This window comes from Xyrauchen texanus, chromosome 2, assembly GCF_025860055.1.
Source record: "Xyrauchen texanus isolate HMW12.3.18 chromosome 2, RBS_HiC_50CHRs, whole genome shotgun sequence".
Classification (NCBI taxonomy): domain Eukaryota; kingdom Metazoa; phylum Chordata; class Actinopteri; order Cypriniformes; family Catostomidae; genus Xyrauchen; species Xyrauchen texanus.
The window spans coordinates 46,349,849-46,369,455 of NC_068277.1; the positions used below are offsets into that span (position 1 = coordinate 46,349,849).

At 47.8% G+C, this 19,607-nt stretch overlaps 1 protein-coding gene across 1 annotated transcript in view; it reads right to left on the minus strand.

Annotated features, from left to right (window-relative positions):
* Positions 1-19,607, minus strand: part of LOC127654782 (neural-cadherin-like) — a 437,028-nt gene that overhangs the window by 117,196 nt on the left and 300,225 nt on the right. The window contains exon 21 of the mRNA XM_052142196.1: positions 15,565-15,791. Within this exon, the coding sequence (XP_051998156.1) occupies positions 15,565-15,791 (227 nt within the window). The remainder of the gene's footprint in view (positions 1-15,564; positions 15,792-19,607) is intronic.

Sequence of the window (19,607 nt, forward strand, 5' to 3'; positions counted from 1 at the left end):
AACAAAAAATACACAAAAAACAAAACAAAATTGTCCAAGGAGTGAGGGGGGCAGGAAGACCAAGGGGAGCACATGGGGCAACCAACCAGGGATCGTAACATAACCCCCCCTCTAAGGAGCGGATACTAGACACTCCTAAAAAGAAAAAGAAAAAATACCCAAAAAACAAAACAAAATTGTCCAAGGAGTGAGGGGGGGCAGGCAGACCAAGGAGAGCACAAGGGGCAACCAGACAGTCCAAGGGGGCACAATGGGCAACCAGGCAGTCCACGGGGGCACAAGGGGCAACCAGGCAGTCAACGGGGGCACAAGGGGCAACCAGGCAGTCCACGGGGGCACAAGGGGCAGACAGGCAGACCACGGGGCACAAGGGGCAGACAGGCAGTCCACAGGGGGCACAGAGGGCTGGCAGGCAGTCCAAGGAGGCACAGAGGGCAGGCAGGCAGTCCACGGAGGCACAGAGGGCAAGCAGGCAGTCCACAGGGAACACAAGATGGGGACAGGTTCTGGAGGCCTGGGAGCTGGCCACAGGACAGGGACAGGTTCCGGAGGCCTGGGAGCTGGCCACAGGACAGGGACAGGTTCAGGAGGCCTGGGAGCTGGCCACAGAGCAAGGACAGGGTCTGGAGGCCTGGGAGTCGACATCGTAGAAGGCTCAGGAGGTGTAGCCGAGGGAGGTGGAGCCATGGGAGGCTCTGGAGGCGGAGCCGAGGGAGGCGGTGGCGTAGAAGGCTCTGGAGGCGGAGCTGAGGGAGGCTCCGGGATTGAAGCCGTGGAAGGCTCGAGGGGCGGAGCCCTGGAAGGCTCGAGAGGCGGAGCCCTGGAAGGCTTGGGAGGCTCGAGAGGCAGAGCCCTGGAAGGCTCGGGATGCGCTGGCTCTGGGACGGTCATGGCTACAGGTGCTGGCTCTGGGACGGTCGAGGCTACAGGTGCTGGCTCTGGGACGGTCGAGGCTACAGGCACTGGCTCTGGGACGGTCAAGGCTACAGGTGCTGTCTCTGGGACGGTCGAGGCTACAGGCGCTGGCTCACTGACGGTAGAGGCTACAGGCCCTGGCTCACTGACGGTCGGGGCTGCAGGCACTGGCTCACTGACGGTGGCAGGCGTGAACTGGGGAGCGGAAGCTTTTCCTCCTCCTCCTCCTCCTGGCGGACGAAGCTGGCAGCGCTGGCTCGTTGACCAAGGCAGGCGTGGGGGTTGGCTCGCTGGCAGGCGGGGCAGGTATGAAGGGACGAGCAATGGACGACTGGAGGGTCACCACTGTGGGAGGAGAGGCAGGGTCCTCTTCAACGACGCCCACAGTGAACGGCGAGCCGCAGGCCAGCAGAGTCTCCTCCACGAATTCAAGGAGAGTCCAGCCGTGTGTCGCCGGTGGCAACTGCTCCTTGAGCGAACTGTTTAGGTTGAAGAAAACCACCAGGGAGGAGTCTGGGAAGTCCGCAACACTCGCCAGCTCGAGGAAATTGCGGATGTGGTCCTCCACAGGACGGTCCTCTTGCTTGAGGCAGAGAAGTCTATAGTTTGCCTGTTGAACCGCTAGATCCATTATGGTCGATCATTCTGTTATGTAAGTAGGAGGAGGCAGACGAGGAGTGAGGATCTAAACGCGGGTTTTCTTAATCAAAAGTGAAAACAATACAGACAGGAACAAAGGAAACATCCACGATGGGAAAACTGAAACAAAAAACATGAAAACATTCAATGGGTACAAGAACAGAGTGAGCAGGGCAAAACATCAGAACATGGACAGAACATCAAAACGTCAAAACCTTCAGAAACAACGAATGACAAGGGGATGGAGGAACAGCGGGGTTTAAATACACAGAGACATGATGATAACAAACGACAATCAGGTGAGAACAATGACACAGTGATGAGGGTTGGGAATCATGATAATTGGAATCAGTGACGGCGACACAAGAAACACGGGGCAGACAACCAGGGATCGTAACATTAAGTTTGGTTAAACTTTATTTTAAGGTGTCATTGCTAGAGTGTAATTTTACATTTAAGTAGTGAGTAATATTAATTAACAACATGCACTTATTATAAGGTTAGGAATACGGTTTGTTTTATTTGCATGTAATTGTGCATCATTTACTGTTATTACTAAAGTAAGTACATGTAACAAGGACACTAAAAAAGTGTAAATTTTTCTATGTTTTTTTTAAGAAGGTGTATGTAGATGCCATCTTAAGGATTTTAACAAGGTAATAGAATGTCGTTTTGTGTAAAAAAAAAGTATTCAAAGAACCAATTCATTACAAGAATAGTTATACTGAACACAAAAATGTTTTCAATTCTGTTTTAGATTAAGTGCAAGTATATACTTAATTTAGCAAACAAGCTAATATTGCTTTGGCAAAATGTCTTTTGTTGTTCTTATTCAATAGATTTAGTTTTTTTATTTTAAATACATTTTCCTTTGGTACCCAGACTCGGACCAGTACCGACTAAGTGTAAAATGTTTGTTGCCATGATTGTGGTCCTATGCCGTTAGTGTCGACTAAGTTTTAGCACCCGGACTCGGGCCAGAGTACTTGGGCCTATTCTGGGGCGTCAGTCATTGCCATGTTTCACAAGAGTGGCAACCGCAAGTGGGCCGAGCTATTTCTTCTGGGCCATTATGAGGCCAAACCGTTTTGGCTACCTGGGCAGACAGGCCCTGAGTGTCACGTGGTCAGAAGCCCTTGTACAATCACAGCAGTTTATTGGCTGGTGGTGCTTAAGCAACACCACTAGGGAGCTACATCTCAGGCTCCATTAAAGTGCTCTTTGTGTTGCTCTCATAAGCAAGCATATAGTGGCGCACAAGTGAGCTAAAGTGTCTGAACAAAGCAGAGAAATTTACGAGTTTAGTCCTATTCCAACAGAGATAACCTGGGAAGCAGGAGTCAAACCCTCATCCACATTATAAAATCTAAATGTTTGCAGAGAGGACCACTCTGCCACCTTACAAATTTCCTCCAAGGATGCACCACTAGCCAAAGCCCATGAGTATGCCATGCTCCTTATAGAATGGGCTCGAATACCCGAAAGTGAAGGTAAATCTTGTGCTTCGAAAGCATTTGAAATTGCATCAGTAAGCCAATAAAACAGCTTTTCCTTGGACACTGAAAAAATCCTGGTGCAGCCACGAAATCACACAAACAACTGCTCTGACTCACGCTACTGGCTGGTACAGTCAACATAAACTCAAAGTGCCTGAACTGGACAAAGCATACACAATCTTTCATGCTCCTCCCGACTCAAATGGGGGAGGATAGAAAGCCTGAAATGTAATAGTCTGCAAGCTAAATTATGTAGAAACGACCTTGGGCAAATAGCCCAAACAAGATCTTAACACCAGTCTTAAACACCCTCATGAAAATTCCATACATAAGGGATGGATCGACAGGGTATGCAAATGACCAACCCTTGTAAAAGATGCCAATGCTACAATCAGAGCCATTTTTAAAGTCAGATAATTATAGCAACTGTTACCAAGGGCTCAAACGGAGCACCCAAGAGCACCTCTAAAACAACAGCTAAATCCCATTAGGGAACACTGTTGCTTGTTTCTCTTGCGAGATCTATCTAGTAACACTGCAACTGATATTTCACCCACACCTTAGTGCAAAGTACTGTCATTTTAAATAAAATGTTTTTAACCATTCTTTTATTTTGTTCTGGTTTAGTAATAGTCATTATTTTTATCATTATTATATGATTATCATTGCTATGCTGACGACACTCAATTTTATATTCCAGCATGCTTGGATAAAAAAAATTATCAATAGAGAATGCCCTAAACTGCTTAGCTGTTATTAAGTGTTGGGTGGCTGACAATTTCTTACAATTAAATGAAAACTGAAGTCCTGATTCTCAGCCCCTCCAAGTCCTCTTTACCTGGACTGGTCGAACAACAAGGTCCGCTATCGTTAAATGTGCAAGAGCATGCAAGGAGCCTTGGAGTGATCTTGGACTCATCACTACTTTTAAATAGACAGATCAGTGCTGTTGTTAAGAGCAGATTTTTCCATCTGAGATCAATTACAAAAGTAAAACACTTTCTCTCTAAATCAGATTTAGAAATTGTGATTCTTTTGCTAATATCGTCAAGGTTAGGTAACTGCAACTCATTCTATACCAGTATTAGCATCCCTACACTGGCTCCCCATAAAATGGAGGAAAGATTTTAAAATTCTGCTCTATGTATATAAAGCTCTATCTGGTCTCGCACCTCAATATCTCTGTGACCTTCTTGTCCCTTACTCTCTTACTAGAGCACTTAGGTCAGCTGACCAATGTCTGCTGAAAGTTCCTCGTTGTCGCTACAAATTGAAGGGCAATCGGGCATTTGCTATTATAAGCTCCAAACACTGGAACAAGTTTCCACTTCATATCAGGACAGCTCTAATGCTCTGCCTTTTCAAATCTGCTTTAAAAACACATTTTTATTTGTTTGCTTTTGAATACATTTTAATTAGGGATATAGATTTCAGACTCATGTATTTATTAGTATTTATATATGGGTATATTATGCATATTATGTTGTGACTGAATTATGTTTTCCAGAGCTCTTTGGGTCAACTCTTGTTGTTATAAATGTGCTCTATAAATAAAGGTTGAGTGGAGTAATCACACGGTCACACAAATATGTGTGTTAGTGTCAGATGCCCCCTCCCTGATTTTGGGGCATGAGTTAGGGAATTTCATCATAACAATAAAAGAACGATCCAAGAGGATGGTTCAATAAATTAGGAAAAATATGTAAATTAGAGGGAGTTTGCCATCTGTCTTATCTGAAGGATTTGTGAGATTTGTGAAAACGAATCGGTTACTAACGTAACCTCGGTTCTCTCTAGATGAGGGAACGAGTATTGCGGGAAAGATTAATCTTTTCTGAGATATTGAAGCCAAAAAATTATCCTTAATTTTGTATCCATTGTCAACGCAGTGCGGCAGCTGCAGACCTTGAGCGGGCTAGCTAGCGAGCTCATTGGTTGCTCTGCGGCAACTGCTGCAGCCTATAGACGAGCTTGGGCTAACTCGCGATCCAATGAGAGGCGTCCCGCGCTCACTGCATCAAAGCCCGCCAAAAGGGCGTGACTAGAGTGCATATAAGCGTAGTTTGTAGGCTGGAACCCTGGTTTTCATTGAATGAAGCTAAAAATCGCCGTGGCGCTGAAAGCACGGCCGGTTACGCAATACTTGTTCCCTCATCTAGAGAGAACCGAGGTTACGCTACTAACCGATTCGTTCTCTTACGAGAGGTTCTCTCGTATTGCATAAGCTAGCTTACGCTACGGGAACCCTTTGTCAACGCCGCGCGCGCCAAGCATCCACTGCATGAGCCCCAGGGAATTAAGGGGACCCGGGGAGCCCTTGTGAGTGGGGAATTAATATTTGGCCGGCAAGAGTGCGGGCCAGTGTGTGTGTAGTACATAAGCACATAGACAGAGCGGCGGTGCCGGTCTGTGTGGACTGTGTCCCATTAATGCAGCTCACCAGGGAGCTGTAGCGTATTAAACCGCTAGCAGTTTAGCCTGCAGAGCGGGTACTTCCAGATTGTAAAATCTGACAAAGGTGGAGGGGAAGCCCAGCCCGCTGCCACACATATGTCGTGAATGGAAATCCCGCTGGACCATGCCCACGAGGAGGCCATGCCTCTAGTGGAGTGAGCCTTAATGCCTAGTGGGCATGGTAGGTCTTTTGACGCCGACGCGGCAGCAATAGCGCCCACTATCCATCTGGACAGTGTCTGTTTCGAGGTGGCGAGACCTTTGGTGCGCCCTCCGAACGAAACGAAAAGCTGCTCGGAGCTTCTGAAAGATGCGGAGCGCGCAGTATACAATCTCAGTGCTCTGACTGGGCAAAGGAGATTGGCGTCGCGTTCGCTATCAGATGCTGGTAGCGCCGACAAGGAAATGATCTGTGCTCTGAAAGGACTACCGACCACCTTGGGGACGTAGCTGTGTCTAGGCTTTAAAATGACCTTGGATTCACTTGGTCCAAACTCAAGACACGCAGCGCTGACAGATAGCGCGTGAAGGTCTCCCACCCATTTAACTGATGATAGGGCAGTTAGAAAAACGGTTTTAAGTGAGAGGTGTTTCACATCCACGGATTGAAGCGGTTTGAAAGGGGGGGCTTTCTTAGCTTCGAGAACTATAGAAAGGTCCCAGATAGGAACCGATGGGGGGCGCGGAGGGTTCATCCTTCTAGCTCCCCTGAGGAAGCGGATGACCAGCTCGTTTTTACCCTGTGACTGGCCGTGCAGGGGTTCAGCAAACGCCGCGACGGCCGCCACGGCCGCCACGTACACTTTGAGCGTGGATGGGGATCTTCCCTTATCCAGCAGCTCTTGTAAAAACACGAGCAGCGGCGACATCCCACATGTCCATGGGTCCAGGTCTCTGTCGGTGCACCATTTTGAAAACACAGACCATTTTGACGCATAGAGTCTTCTCGTGGAGGGGGCTCTAGCGTGTATGATGGTGTTTATTACTCCTTCTGGCAAAGCGATGGGTAGTCGCTGATCACCCACGCTGTAGCGCCCAGCGTCTGGGTGGGGATGCCAGATCGCTCCACGAGCTTGCGAGAGGAGATCTGTCTCACTGGGATGGGCCACGGCGCTGTCAGTGACAGCTGCGTGAGCTCCGGAACCATGTCTGATTCTCCCAGCTGGGCTATGAGGAGCACCGAGTGGCGCTGCTTCCTGATCCTCTGCATTACCTGTGGCAATAGCGCAGATGGGAGGGAAGGCGAAAGCGGGCGGTTGGGCCAGTCCTGGGCCAGCGCATCCTCGCTCGAGAAAAATATTGGGCAGTGAGAGTTCTCTTCTGACGCAAAGAGGTCTATCTCTGCTCTGCCGAATATGCGCCATAACGCCTGGACTGTTTGAGCGTGCAGGACCATTCCCTGGGAATATTGTCTCTGGACAGTCTGTCTGGGCCATCGCTCAGGTGGCCTCGGCACGCAGCGCCGCCTCAGCGAAGTGCAGGTGGCACTGGGACCAACTCAGTATGCGTTTCGCCAGATGGAAGAGGTTCCTGGATCTGACACCGCCCTGACGGTTTAGATAGGATACCACAGACCTGTTGTCCGAGCGGACCAGGACGTGGTGACCCTGAATGATCGGGAGGAAGCGCACGAGCGCATACTCGACCGCTATCATTTCCAGACAATTTATGTGAAGGAGCTTTTCCTGAACTGACCATAGGCCAAAAACCGAGAGCCCTCGCGAGACCGCGCCCCAACCCGTGTTGGACGCTGCCTGTCGAGATGACTTTTCGGGCGAGATACAGCTCCCATCATCACTCCCCGCTGATACCACTCGCCACTGTCCAGGGCTGCAGAGCTGAAATACAGGTCTGAGTCACTCTGATTGGCTGGCGGCCTGTGGCCCAAGCCCGGCGAGACGCGCTGGTGTTTAGCCAATGCTGAAGCGGGCGATGCGCAGTAAACCCAGTTGAAGTACTGCTGCGGCTGAGGCCATGTAGCCTAGCACTCTCTGAAACTTCTTCAGAGGTGTGAGGCTGTTCATCTGAAATGACGCTGCTAGTCGCTGCACACGGCGCCAAGCTGTGTAGATAAGCGAGCCGCCATTGCCACTGAGTCTAGTTCTATTCCAAGGAAGGAAATTGTCTGACTGGGCTGTAGTGAGCTCTTGGTCCAATTGACTGCAAGGCCCAAACTGTTCATATGACTGAGGAGAACTGTCCTGTGAGACAGAAGCTCCGTATGTGATTGTGCCAAAATCAGCCAATAGTCCAAATAGTTCAGAATTCGCAAACCCTGACTCCGCAGGGGTGCGAAGCGCCAGGCCCATGCACTTCGTGGAAAGTACGGGTGCTAAGGACAGGCCGAACGGAAGGACGGTGTATTGATAAACCTGGCCGCCGGGCTAATCTCAAGAATGGCCTGTGACGGGATTTATCTGAATCTGAAAGTATGCATCTTTCAGATCGAGAGAAATAAACCAGTCCCCTGGCGCATCATGCGCGAGGAGTTTGCTGGTTGTAAGCATTTTGAACAGTCATTTTGCAAGCGCTTTGTTCAAAAACCCTGAGATCTAATATTGGTCTGAGGTCGCCGCCTTTCTTGGGGACAAGAAAATAACGGCTGTAAAACCCCGACTCGCTCAGGGGAGGCGGCACTCTCTATGGCCCTTTTGCACAGAAGGTTTGTTATTTCTGAACGAAGCATGCACGCTGCTTCCGTGTTCACAGTAGTTTCGAGCCACGCTCTGAAGCGAGGAGGAAGGCGATCGAACTGTAGCAAATAGCCCTGTTTTATTGTGCTTAACACCCATTCGGATATCCCTGAATATCTTCCCACGCTTTGAAGCGTAATGTTAGAGGGTGAGTGGCCAAATCGCTTGATTGCCGCGACACAGCGCGCTGAACAGAATGTGTGAGCCGCTTACTGTGCTTATGCTGGACTGCTCGAAGACAGCATGGACAGGCTGTTCTGTGAGTGACTTCCGATTGAGGTGAATGGGGAAAGAGTCACGCCTGTTAAGTGATACGCAAGCATAGTCACGGGCACGGGACTTACATACAGAGAAGTGTTTGCTGGCCATGTGACAGGGCGGGCAGAGAATGGGCACGCGCGACGTATTCGTGAGCGCATTTATTGACTCTAACACTCGAAAGTGGTTCGTGAACCGCTTTTGAGTGTGCTCTGATGGGGACACGGAACGTGTAATGCTTGTGTGTAGAGGTGAACACTGGATTGTGGGCACATTTTCTACACATAAGGCTGGTCGTGTGACAGAGCCGCCAGAGAATGGGCGCCGCACGGATTCATGGGTGCGCTTATTAACACTAACACTTGAGCGGTTCAGAACCGCTTTATGTGAGTGTGCCGTGATAGGGCCACGGATGTGTAATGCTTGTGTGTAGGGGTGAACACTGGATTGTGGGCACATTTTCTACACATAAGACATGTTTGCTCTCTGGTATGGACACGGATGTGTAATGCTTGTGTGTAGAGGTGAACACTGGGTTGTGGGCACATTTTCTACACATATGGCATGCTTGCTCTTTACCAGATTTATTTGGGTCGCCGTGAAAACGGCGCTTGAGCGCAGGCAAGCGGACGCTAACACCGCTTGTTGGCTGCTGAATCTACCACTGTAGTAGCCTGAAGGAAGGGGACTGACAGGGGCTAAGCCTTGACGGTGGTCCGCCGCAGCGGACTGATCCGTCGCTTTGTCAACAAAGCTAGGAGGACTTCGGTTGTTCAGGTTTCAGCGCAATTCTAGTCCGAGGCCCGCTGGGTGCGGCGGTCTGCGGCGGCTGTCTGAGCGCTGATCGAGGGCGGCCGCCCTGTCGATGCTGAGAAGTCTGGCTTTGTTGAGCTGGGCGCTGTGAAGAGGCTCGTGCAGGAGGCTCACGTGGGTGGCCTGCAGAGGAGCTAGCGCGACGAGGCAGAAAGAGATTCATGGCTTGTGTGGCTTTTGGACCTCTGAAAACCGGTCAATGATACCACTCACCGCGGAGCCGAAGAGACCGGATGGAGAGAGCGGTGCGCTGAGGAACGTAGAGCGCTCTGCTTCTCCCATGTCGGCTAGCGCTAGCCACAGATGTCTCTCGGTCACAGTCAGCGCGGCCATGCACTTCCCTATAGCTTGGGCTGCAGATTTGGTAGCGCGGAGGGCGAGGTCCGTAGTACTCCGTATGTCTGCAACCGCCTCTGGATGCCTGCTTTCCTCATCCCACTCCCGCAGAATGTCCGCTTGGAGGATCTGTAGGGCGGCCATAGAGTGCAGAGCAGATGCAGCTTGGCCGGCGGCGGAATAGGCGCGGCCAACACAGGTAGAAGTTGTTCTGCAGGCCTTAGACGGGAACACTGGTTTAGACCGCCATCTCGCGGAGGGCGGGCAAAGGTGTGCTGCTACCGCATTCTCGACTGGAGGGATGGAAGCGTAGCCCTTCTCAGTGGCGCCGTCCACCGAGCAAGAGAGGTGGAGACGTGGGATCGGACCCTGGCCGAGAAAGGCGCGTTCCATGATTTGGAAAGCTCGGCGTGGAGTTCCGCAGGAAGGGAGCGCCCGGTAGCGGGTGCTGAGCGGCGGCGGCTCTGTAGAAAGCAGCCGTCAAGTCTGTTGGGTGCCTGCTCAAGGGGCGGTGACCACTCGAGCCCGAGGAGGTCGACGGCCTGTGTGAGGAGGCGTGTTAGTTCCCTTCGACCGGGCGTGGGTCCTGCTGGATTCCTGGGCCGAGGAGGAGGCGCGTGAGCCTGACCACCTCGCTGTCCGAAGCCATGATGGAACAGCCCTTATCCTCCGCTTCTTCGTCCGAGATGGCAGCAGAGCAGCCGCCGGGCGGCAACTGCGCGTCCCGGGTGGGCGGGGAGGGTGAAGGCGATGCTCGAGGGATGGGCTCCGGCGAGGCAATCGCTTCTACCACTGTTTCCGGCAGCCTTTGAGAGCGGCGCTTTTTTCTGCGCGGCGGCTTCGGTCCTGAGCGCTTCGAGTCGAGCCCGCAGGGTCGACATCGGCAGCTCCTCGCAAAGATCGCATCCGCCTTCGGCGAGGGTGAGCTCTGCATGCCCCAGTCCCAGGCAGAGAGCTCAGATGATGTGGCGGTCTCCAGTGCTGAGAGGAGCGCAGCATGAGGCGCAAGTGGAGCGAGGCATCTTAAAAAAGACGCTCATACTCTTTTGTGAAGTTCTTTAAGAACTAGCTTGCTTTTAAAAAGGATACGTCGCCGGATGGCGTAGCTCGCAGGACGGCTGAAGGTGGCGAAGACGGCCGGCTTCTTCGAGCGCTGTCCGCGCTTGCTTGATGCCCCTCGAACGGCGACGCAGCTTCCGGTTCAGTGATACGAAGAGCTTCGCTGAAGAGATGAAAATCAGGGTTCCAGCCTACGAACTACGCTTATATGCACTCTAGTCACGCCCTTTTTGGCGGGCTTTGATGCAGTGAGCGCGCAGACGCCTTTCATTGGATGCGAGTTCGCCCAAGCTCGTCTATAGGCTGCAGCAGTTGCCGCAGAGCAACCAATGAGCTCGCTAGCTAGCCCGGCCAAGGTCTGCAGCCGCCGCGACTGCGCTGACAATGGATACAAAATTAAGGATAATTTTTTGGCTTCAATATCTCAGAAAAGATTAATCTTTCCCGTAGCGTAAGCTAGCTTACGCAATACGAGAGAACCTCTCGTAAGAGAACTATTAGAGCCTCTGGTCATCAACACAAGAAAGACACAATTATAATAAAATTAATTTTATTAACACAAGATAGTAAGAGTAAATAATACAACTACTGATTGCTACAAATGAATGAAAAAGCAGTGCTAACAAATAATAACCAATAACTAGATAAGAGAATACTGAATCAATATGTAATAGAATATAATGGAATAAAGACAGAATGGATAAATTCAATGCTTTTTAGTTGAATATAGCAATAAAAAGTATGATATGATATGATATGTTAGCCAACATTCTTGGGGGAAAGACTACTTAGGGTCTCTGGTAAATGATAGTGGATAAATACATATTTATCCTTAAATACATAATTTGACTACTACTTGTCATGAACTGACCTCAGATACATATTATCTAAGGAAGTTAGACATTTAGCTGCAGTTATAACTAATGCCAACGTCAAAAGAAAAACCTCTTTTAGGTTATATTTAAGTTCCACACAGTCAAGTGATCTGTCCGGCAGCAGAGATGTCTTACACTGGCTGTGTAAACTGCATGCAGTGGGAAGAGTACAGGATTGCACTCCAACAAACATGGCCACAAAGTGCTGGAGGATGCTGAATTACTGTTGCACCAAGAGGGTCCTTGGAGTCTTGGCCGTGCAGCTGGTCAGATGATGAAGTTGTCACAGGTTCATTTCCAGACTGGGCTGAAATGCTGAAGTAACTGTGAGGATTAGGCAAAGCCTGTACATGCTGGGGTCCTCCAGTTACCACCTTAATTGTGCTGTTGTCACCTTCCTTGTCAGGTCAGAAACTCAGAACACAGGCCTGTCCATTAGGGAATTGAAATCTGGTGCCTTTCCATTCCAGCAACGTGGTTAGCTGTTGTTATCAGATGTAGCCACAATATGGCCCACCCTGGTGTGGAAGTCATTTGCATGACTTAAATGTACATGGTTAGATCAGTGTCCCTAAAATTTTACCCATGCTTTATTTATTTTCCAAACCTCTTTTCAAAATGGTCTAGCCATTATTCTGAATTTATAGAGACCAAACATGAGCTATCACCTATACAGTACATTCATTTATATGTTCATAGGTCAATTCCAATGAATTATTGTGATAACAATCAACTGCAATTAACATAAACAGCTCTGTGAGTGAACATGGAGTGAATGTGTTGCAGTTTGTGTCCATTTCAAGGATTTCAAACATATGCATGGATGAAATTGTCTTTCTTTGAGGCTACTTTTGTTTCAGCCACTGCTGCCACATGGGCAGTTATTTAATGTGCTGTATCTGTAAGTCCTGAGGAATTCTTATGGCCTCTATAGCTTAAACTTTAGGCTGAGAGTCAAGATGTGCCAATGGGTTTTGGCAGGAACAAATGTTGGACCAATGGATAGTCTCCTTCAATATGGGGGATTGTATGGGGCATTCCTTCCTGCCCTATAAAAGGTATCTGTCAGTTGTCCAAGGAGTTTATCTTATAGCTGCTTGGCATTTGTTTGTGTTGGTCCACCACGATCCAATTAAAATAGGGCAACTTATCTTTCCTCTGACAAGTAGAGAGGGGCCCTGCCATAACCAAGGCTTTTGGAATGATATCTGGTCCATTGCTCATCATACTGGTAACCTTTTGGAAAGGAGGATGCGGAACTTCTGAACCAGAATGTAAAAATACAGTTTTTGCTCAGAACGAACCGAAATGAAATCATTTAGTTTTTAGTCCCTGGTTGGAAGTTCTTTTAACTTGACACGGAGACTTGCAAAAACAGAGAGATGCTGCACAACAGTCAAAAACATCCATCTAGCGCACGTATACATATGAAAATGGTAACACTATTCCATGTGTTACATAAGTTAAAAACATAAATTAACATGAACTACAATGAACAATACTTTTACAGCATTTATAAATATCGGTTGATGTTAATTTCAACTAGAGCTGTCAATTTAACATGTTAATTCTGTGCGATTAATTATATAATTCTCAGCAGGAAACCGATGGAGTGCGTACTCCGGGTAGGGAAGGAGGTATTGCCCCAAGTGAAGGAGCTCAAGTACCTCGGGGTCTTGTTCACGAGTGAGCGGACAATGGAGCGGGAGGTTGGCCGGAGAATCCGGGCAGCAGGGGCAGCATTGCACTCGCTCTATTGCTCCGTTGTCACAAAAAGAGAGCTGAGCCGGAAGGCAAAGCTCTCGATCTACCAGTCAATTTTTGTTCCTACCCTCACCTATGGTCATGAAGGCTGGGTCATGACCGAAAGAACTAGGTCACGAGTACAAGCAGCCGAAATGGGCTTCCTCAGAAGGGTGGCGGGCTTCTCCCTTAGAGATAGGGTGAGGAGCTCAGTCATCCGTTTGGGCATCTGGTAAGGATGCCCCCTGGTCGCCTCCCTAGGGAGGTGTTTCAGGCATGTCCAGCTGGGAGGAGGCCTCGGGAAGACCCAGGACTATGTGGAGAGATTACATCTCCACACTGGCCTGGGAATGCCCCGGGGTCCCCCAGTTAGAGCTGGTCAATTTGGCTCGGGATAGGGATGTTTGAGGCCCCCTGCTTGAGCTGCTGCCACCGCGACCCAACTTCGGATAAGCGGTTGAAGATGGATGGATGGATTATTATATAAATAATTACGTAAAATAAATGTACACAATAAATCATGACCCCAGGCATATTCCAACCAACAGCGCAATTCAAGCATGAATTACCACCTGTATTCTCCAGGGAGCAGCACATGAAACTTGCTGCATTGTACAATTTATACTAGAGAACAAACCACACTTAAAGACAGCTTTCTCAGCAAATATTTACATATGTGATTAATTGAGACTAATTTGATTGATTAATCAGCATACCATGTAATTCATTTGGTTAAAAATGTTAATCGATTGACAGCACTAATTTCAACATATAGTAATACATTTTTTAAATCAAAAGTTGGATATGTTAAAATTAGTTAATGCACTATGAACTAACATGAACTAACAATTAACAATTATATTTTTATTAACTAGTATTAACAAAGATTAATAAATGCAGTAAAAACAATATCTTTAACTGTTAGTTAATGATTCTTAATGCATTAACTAATGTTAATAGAATCTTATTATAACTTTTACCAAGAAAACAATTGAAAAATATTAAAGGATGCAAAAACGAGTTTATGTGAAAGGTCCCTAAGTCTTACACCTTAGTGCAAGCGTTGGTGAATCGGTGAAGATTAAAGTTTAAAATGCACAAACATGCACAAAATAATAAAGGTTGCCTGAAAAACGTATTTTGTGTACATTTGGTGGCAGGGGAGAGAGGTAGAAAATAGGAGGAAGAGAGAGGTCTGTTGGAGATCATGGCAGTGTATTAAGGATCATTTAAATGTTACAGACACAAGGGGACTTATTTCTGTCAGTCTCCCACCTGCGGTTCTCTCTGACTATCTCTGTTTTCTCTGAATGTTAGCCATTATCACACACCCTACTTGACACATCTAGCAGACTGACGTGCAGTGAATTTGTCTTAAACCAGCCAAAAATAGAAGAAAAAAAAATAAGTTACATGAGATTCAGATACAATAGACGTTGCATGTAGATCAGTGCATGAGTATGCAGTGGCTGTTCTCTCCAACCCGACCAACTCTGATCTCTCTCTGAACACTATAAACACAATATTAGATTTTTTGGAACATTTTCTTTCCATGTTATTGAATTTTTCCAATTACTAATGGAGACGTATGACTCACTTTTCATATCAGTGAGTTCATCAGTAATTAACTCTACCTTAACTTTGTAGCTCTGAGTAATAGAATGAGTTGCATGAGAATCAAGCAAATGAGAGTGAGAGAACAAGGGAATGAATGTGAATGAAAAATAAAGGAACATTGATAGATTTTTTTTCAGGATTACCATTCCAATCATTAATAACCCCTAGCTTCTATCAGCTCTCCTATTCACCATCTCAGATCAGGCCCTGACGGAATTTGTATGCTCAGAACTCTGCAGAATTGTCAAATCTATCATTCTTAAAAGTTCTACATATTCCCCTCTCCTTGCATGTTTGTTTGTTAAATATATTTCCATTTCACATTTTAGCTCCTTTACCTTAAATAATCTATCTACTGTAAGAAATGAGTAGATTGTATGCGTAGCTAAATGAAAGAATGGCCAGAGTTAGTCATGACTACACGTAAAGCTTAAAGCTTGATTGAAAAAGGTACAAAGAGGGATGAGTTAATATACATTAGGTCTTGCAATTTTAACAAATGAGTAAAAGAAAATGTAATCTACAGTATACTTTGTCTTGTATTTATACCATGTAGAAGAGCTCATGCTTTTGGAGGGGTTCATAGATAAAAATAAATAAATAAAATGTTATATGCTTGTTACAAGTTGGGATATTTTTATTTCCATATTAACATTCACTCCTTACTTTCTGTTTATGAGCTGCGAGGTATCCGTGCACTCTTTCAGCCCTGAGGAACGGCGCACTGTGTATGGCGAACCTCACATCCAGAGTCTTGTCCCGCACCTCCACCAGACTAAAAATGTTGATGTCTTCTGCCCCCACAGACAGCATATCTGACAAGAAGTCTCCGAGCAGCTCGTATCTGCTCTTCAGATTGCCACGACGTTCCATGAACTCCACGGCAGAGATATCTGTCAGAAACACAAACATACAAAATGGCATTAGAATCTTAGAAATTTGAACTAAACTACAAGAACCCCAGAGTTTCCAAATGAGGGAAAAAGCAGCTCCATTTTTAATACGGCAGAGAACTGTGCTGCAGAGCTCATGAAAAATGGATGATCACGTTTTCTGTCATCAGCACATCTCCTCGCCATTAAGTGAGGTTAGTGCTTACCAGTGGCTGTTCACTCAAACTCCATTTGACAAGCCATGTCAAAAAGTCTAAGGCGATAACTCAAACTACTGAATGAAGCAAGTCTTTGTCATCCTGGTAATGGGTCATTGCTGTACTTTATTTTTGTGTTCACAGCTTGCATGTCACATTATGATGAAGGTTGCCACAGCCATCTTCATAGTGGGCAAATTGTGAAACTTCAAAAACAATTTGACAATCGATTTCTGTGTGGACTATTCTTATTGTAATGCTTACCCTACAGTGTGGGTGGTTGAATGGTTGCCTCAGGGGAGATGTTAGACCAACTAAGAGGGACTCCATGCTCAGTCTGTCCCCAGGCTGAGTCAGCCTTCCTTTGGGACAGTTTTTGGCAAATGCTAGGGTGTCATGGATCTCATTGAAGACCTCACAAAAGAAGAAGGCGCATGTTTGAGGAAATTGGAGGAGACTTTTCAGCTCTATTGACAAGAGTTACAAGGGAAGATTCTCTAGAATAGAACTCACTAGTGACCCTCTCATTTTGGAAACCATAGGAACCATATGTGGCAACAAACATTGGAGGGGTATTTTTAGCAAATGTTGAACACCAAAAAGTTGTTCTGAATTCTTCAAGAATGGTGCAATCACGGCACTGTATTGCATGCAGCTGGGAATGTCTCTTCATCTGTCTCTATGGCCAAAATTGTATCCTGTAATATGTCCATTTTGATGGAAACTTTATGTAAGTTAGTGAGTTTTTGTGTTCACTCTCTTCGACGTTGTGTCGGAGAAGCGACACTAGGGGTCTCTCTCTTGAGTACTGAATATACCTCTGATCTATGAAAAAAGGCCAATGAGAAGTTGGCAGCCAGTATTTGCATACCCCGCCCCCGGACATACGGGTATAAAGGCGAGGAAAAACTAGAGTTCATTCAGAAAATTTCTTCGGAGCCGATGGTTGTGCACGCTGTTCGCGTAAAAACACACCTGTTCCTGTATTCCTCTGATGCTCTGCATGCTGTTGGACTGATGGCGCATTACAGAGGCAATTTCTCCTACTAACGGCATACTACCTGCTCCGCCCCGCTGCTCCGCCCCGCCGGGTACGTCAAAAATACTCGTCCCTTTGGTGCCCCTAGCACAGAGATTGGATGCGTGGCTCTCACTTCCCAACCGTCACGCTGGCCCGGACCATCCGACTCGGTTACGCAATTCAGTTTGCCAGGCCCCCGCCCCCCTTCGCGGGCATCCGCTTTACCACAGTGCACGGCCAACATGCCAAACTCCTGCGTGCGGAGATCGCTACTCTTCTACTCAAAGACGCGATACAGCCTGTCCCTCCAACAGAAATGAAGAAGGGTTTCTACTGTCCTTACTTCATTGTACCCAAGAAAGGCGGTGGTTTACGACCAATCTTGGACCTGCAAGTTTTCAATCGAGCGCTGCTCAAACTCCCGTTTAAAATGCTCATGCAAAGGGTATCTTGATATGCGTCCAGCACCTGAAGGACATGTACTTCCACATCTCAATTCTGCCGCGACACCGACCCTTCCTACGGTTCGCGTTCAAAAGTCGCAGAGGCAGCTCTTGCCCAGCTCCGAGAAGCCGGCATCCGTATACTCAATTACCTTGACGACTGGCTCATACTGGCCCACTCCCGAGAGTTACTATGCACTCACAGAGACCAGGTGCTCAGGCACCTCAGCCGCTTGGGGCTTCAGGTCAACCGAGAAACGAGCAAGCTCACTCCGGTTCAGAGCATCTCCTTTCTCGGCATGGACATTAGACTCAGTCGCTGCGTGCCACTCACATCCCCGGCAAACTCAATGTGATAGTGGATGCACTGTCACGATAACGCTTGCCCAGTGGAGAGTGGAGGCTTCACCCCTAGTCGGTCCAGCTAATTTGGGAACGATTCGGCAGAGCCCAGGTAGACCTGTTTGCCTCCTGAAATACCTCCTATTGCCCGCTCTGGTACGCCCGAACAGAGGCTCCCCTTGGGGCAGACGCACTGGCACACAGCTGGCCCGCGGTGCTATGCAAGTATGCATTCCCCCCAGTGAGCCTTCTTGCACAGGTGCTGTGCAAGTTCAGGGAGGACGAGGAACAAGTCACACTAGTGGCTCCCTATTTGCCCACCCAGGCCTGGTTCTCGGACCTCGCACTCCTCGCGACAGCTCCTCTCTGGCAAATTCCCCTGAGGAAGGACCTTCTTTCTCAGGGGCAGGGCACGCTCTGGCATCCCCATCCAGATCTCTGGAAACTTCACGTCTGGTCCTTGGACGGGACGCGGAAGATCTAGCTGGTCTACCACCTACTGTCGTAGACACGATCAACCAAGCCAGAGCCCCTTCTACCAGGCAGCTCTACGCCCTGAAGTGGCGCTTGTTCGCAGATTGGTGTTCTTCCCGGGCTGAAGACCCACAGAGGTGCGCAGTTAAGTCAGTGCTCTTATTCCTGCAAGAGAGGCTGGAGGGGAGGCTGTCCCCTTCCACCCTAAAGGTGTATGTCGCGTCTATCGCGGCTCACCACAACGCAGTACACAGCAAGTCCCTTGGTAAGCACGACTTAATCATCAGGTTCCTAAGAGGCGCCCAGAGGTTAAATCCCTCCCGGCCAAGCCTGTTCCCCTCCTGGGATCTGAGGACATTTTGGGGCATTGGGGAAGGGTACGTGCAGTCTGACACAGCCGCTCATTTGGCACGTAAAAAATACCTGCCCACTCCTGTGTCAAAAGAACACGTACACGGCTCAGCGCATGGCGTGATTTAAAATGGACTAGGTTATGGATGTAACCTCCGTTCCCTGATGGAGGGAACAAGACGTTTTGTCTTCCCGGCCATGTCGCTGAGCCGAACCGCTGTAGTGGCCAGAACCATTTCCGGCTCCTCAGAAAAATCCTGAATGAACTCTAGTATTTCCTCACCTTTATACCCGTATGTCCAGGGGCGGGGTATGCAAATACTGGCTGCCAACTTCTCATTGGCCTTTTTTCATAGATCAGAGGTATATTCGGTGCTCAAGAGAGACTCCTAGTGTCTTCTCCGACACAACGTCTCGTTCCCTCCATCAGGGAACGGCGGTTACATCCATAACCTACACTTTTTGTATATAAAGTGCATTTAAGTAAGATTGCAAAATTGTGCTTGAATTAGCATTCCACTTGTGTAAAAATATTAATGGACATACAGTATGTCAAAGAAGAGAGCAAATTTAATTTGACTGTGAGGGACAAATCCATTCAAAATGTTGTCACATCTCTTGTTTTTTGTCCACTGAAAATCTGATGAAAGATGTATTTTAAAGTTTAGAAACTACTCGACTCAACAAAATTAGGATTGTAACCCGTCTCCTATGACATACTCTAGTTGAGTGTAAGCAAGACTTTCCAGTGGGTCATGTTATGTTACTGTGAGCAGTTTCTGTCTGCACCCATCAGGAGCTGTGTGTGAAGAAGAGACTCATCATGACAGCTGGAAATAGCTTCACACCTGGATTTGATCCAAGCCCAGATCAAGCCCACTCTCATTCCCATGGGCATTTGAAAATGTATAGCTCAAAGCCATTTCTAGAAGTTAAACTATATGGCCCCATAACGTATTTGGACATATTAGGAGACTTGAATTTAAAT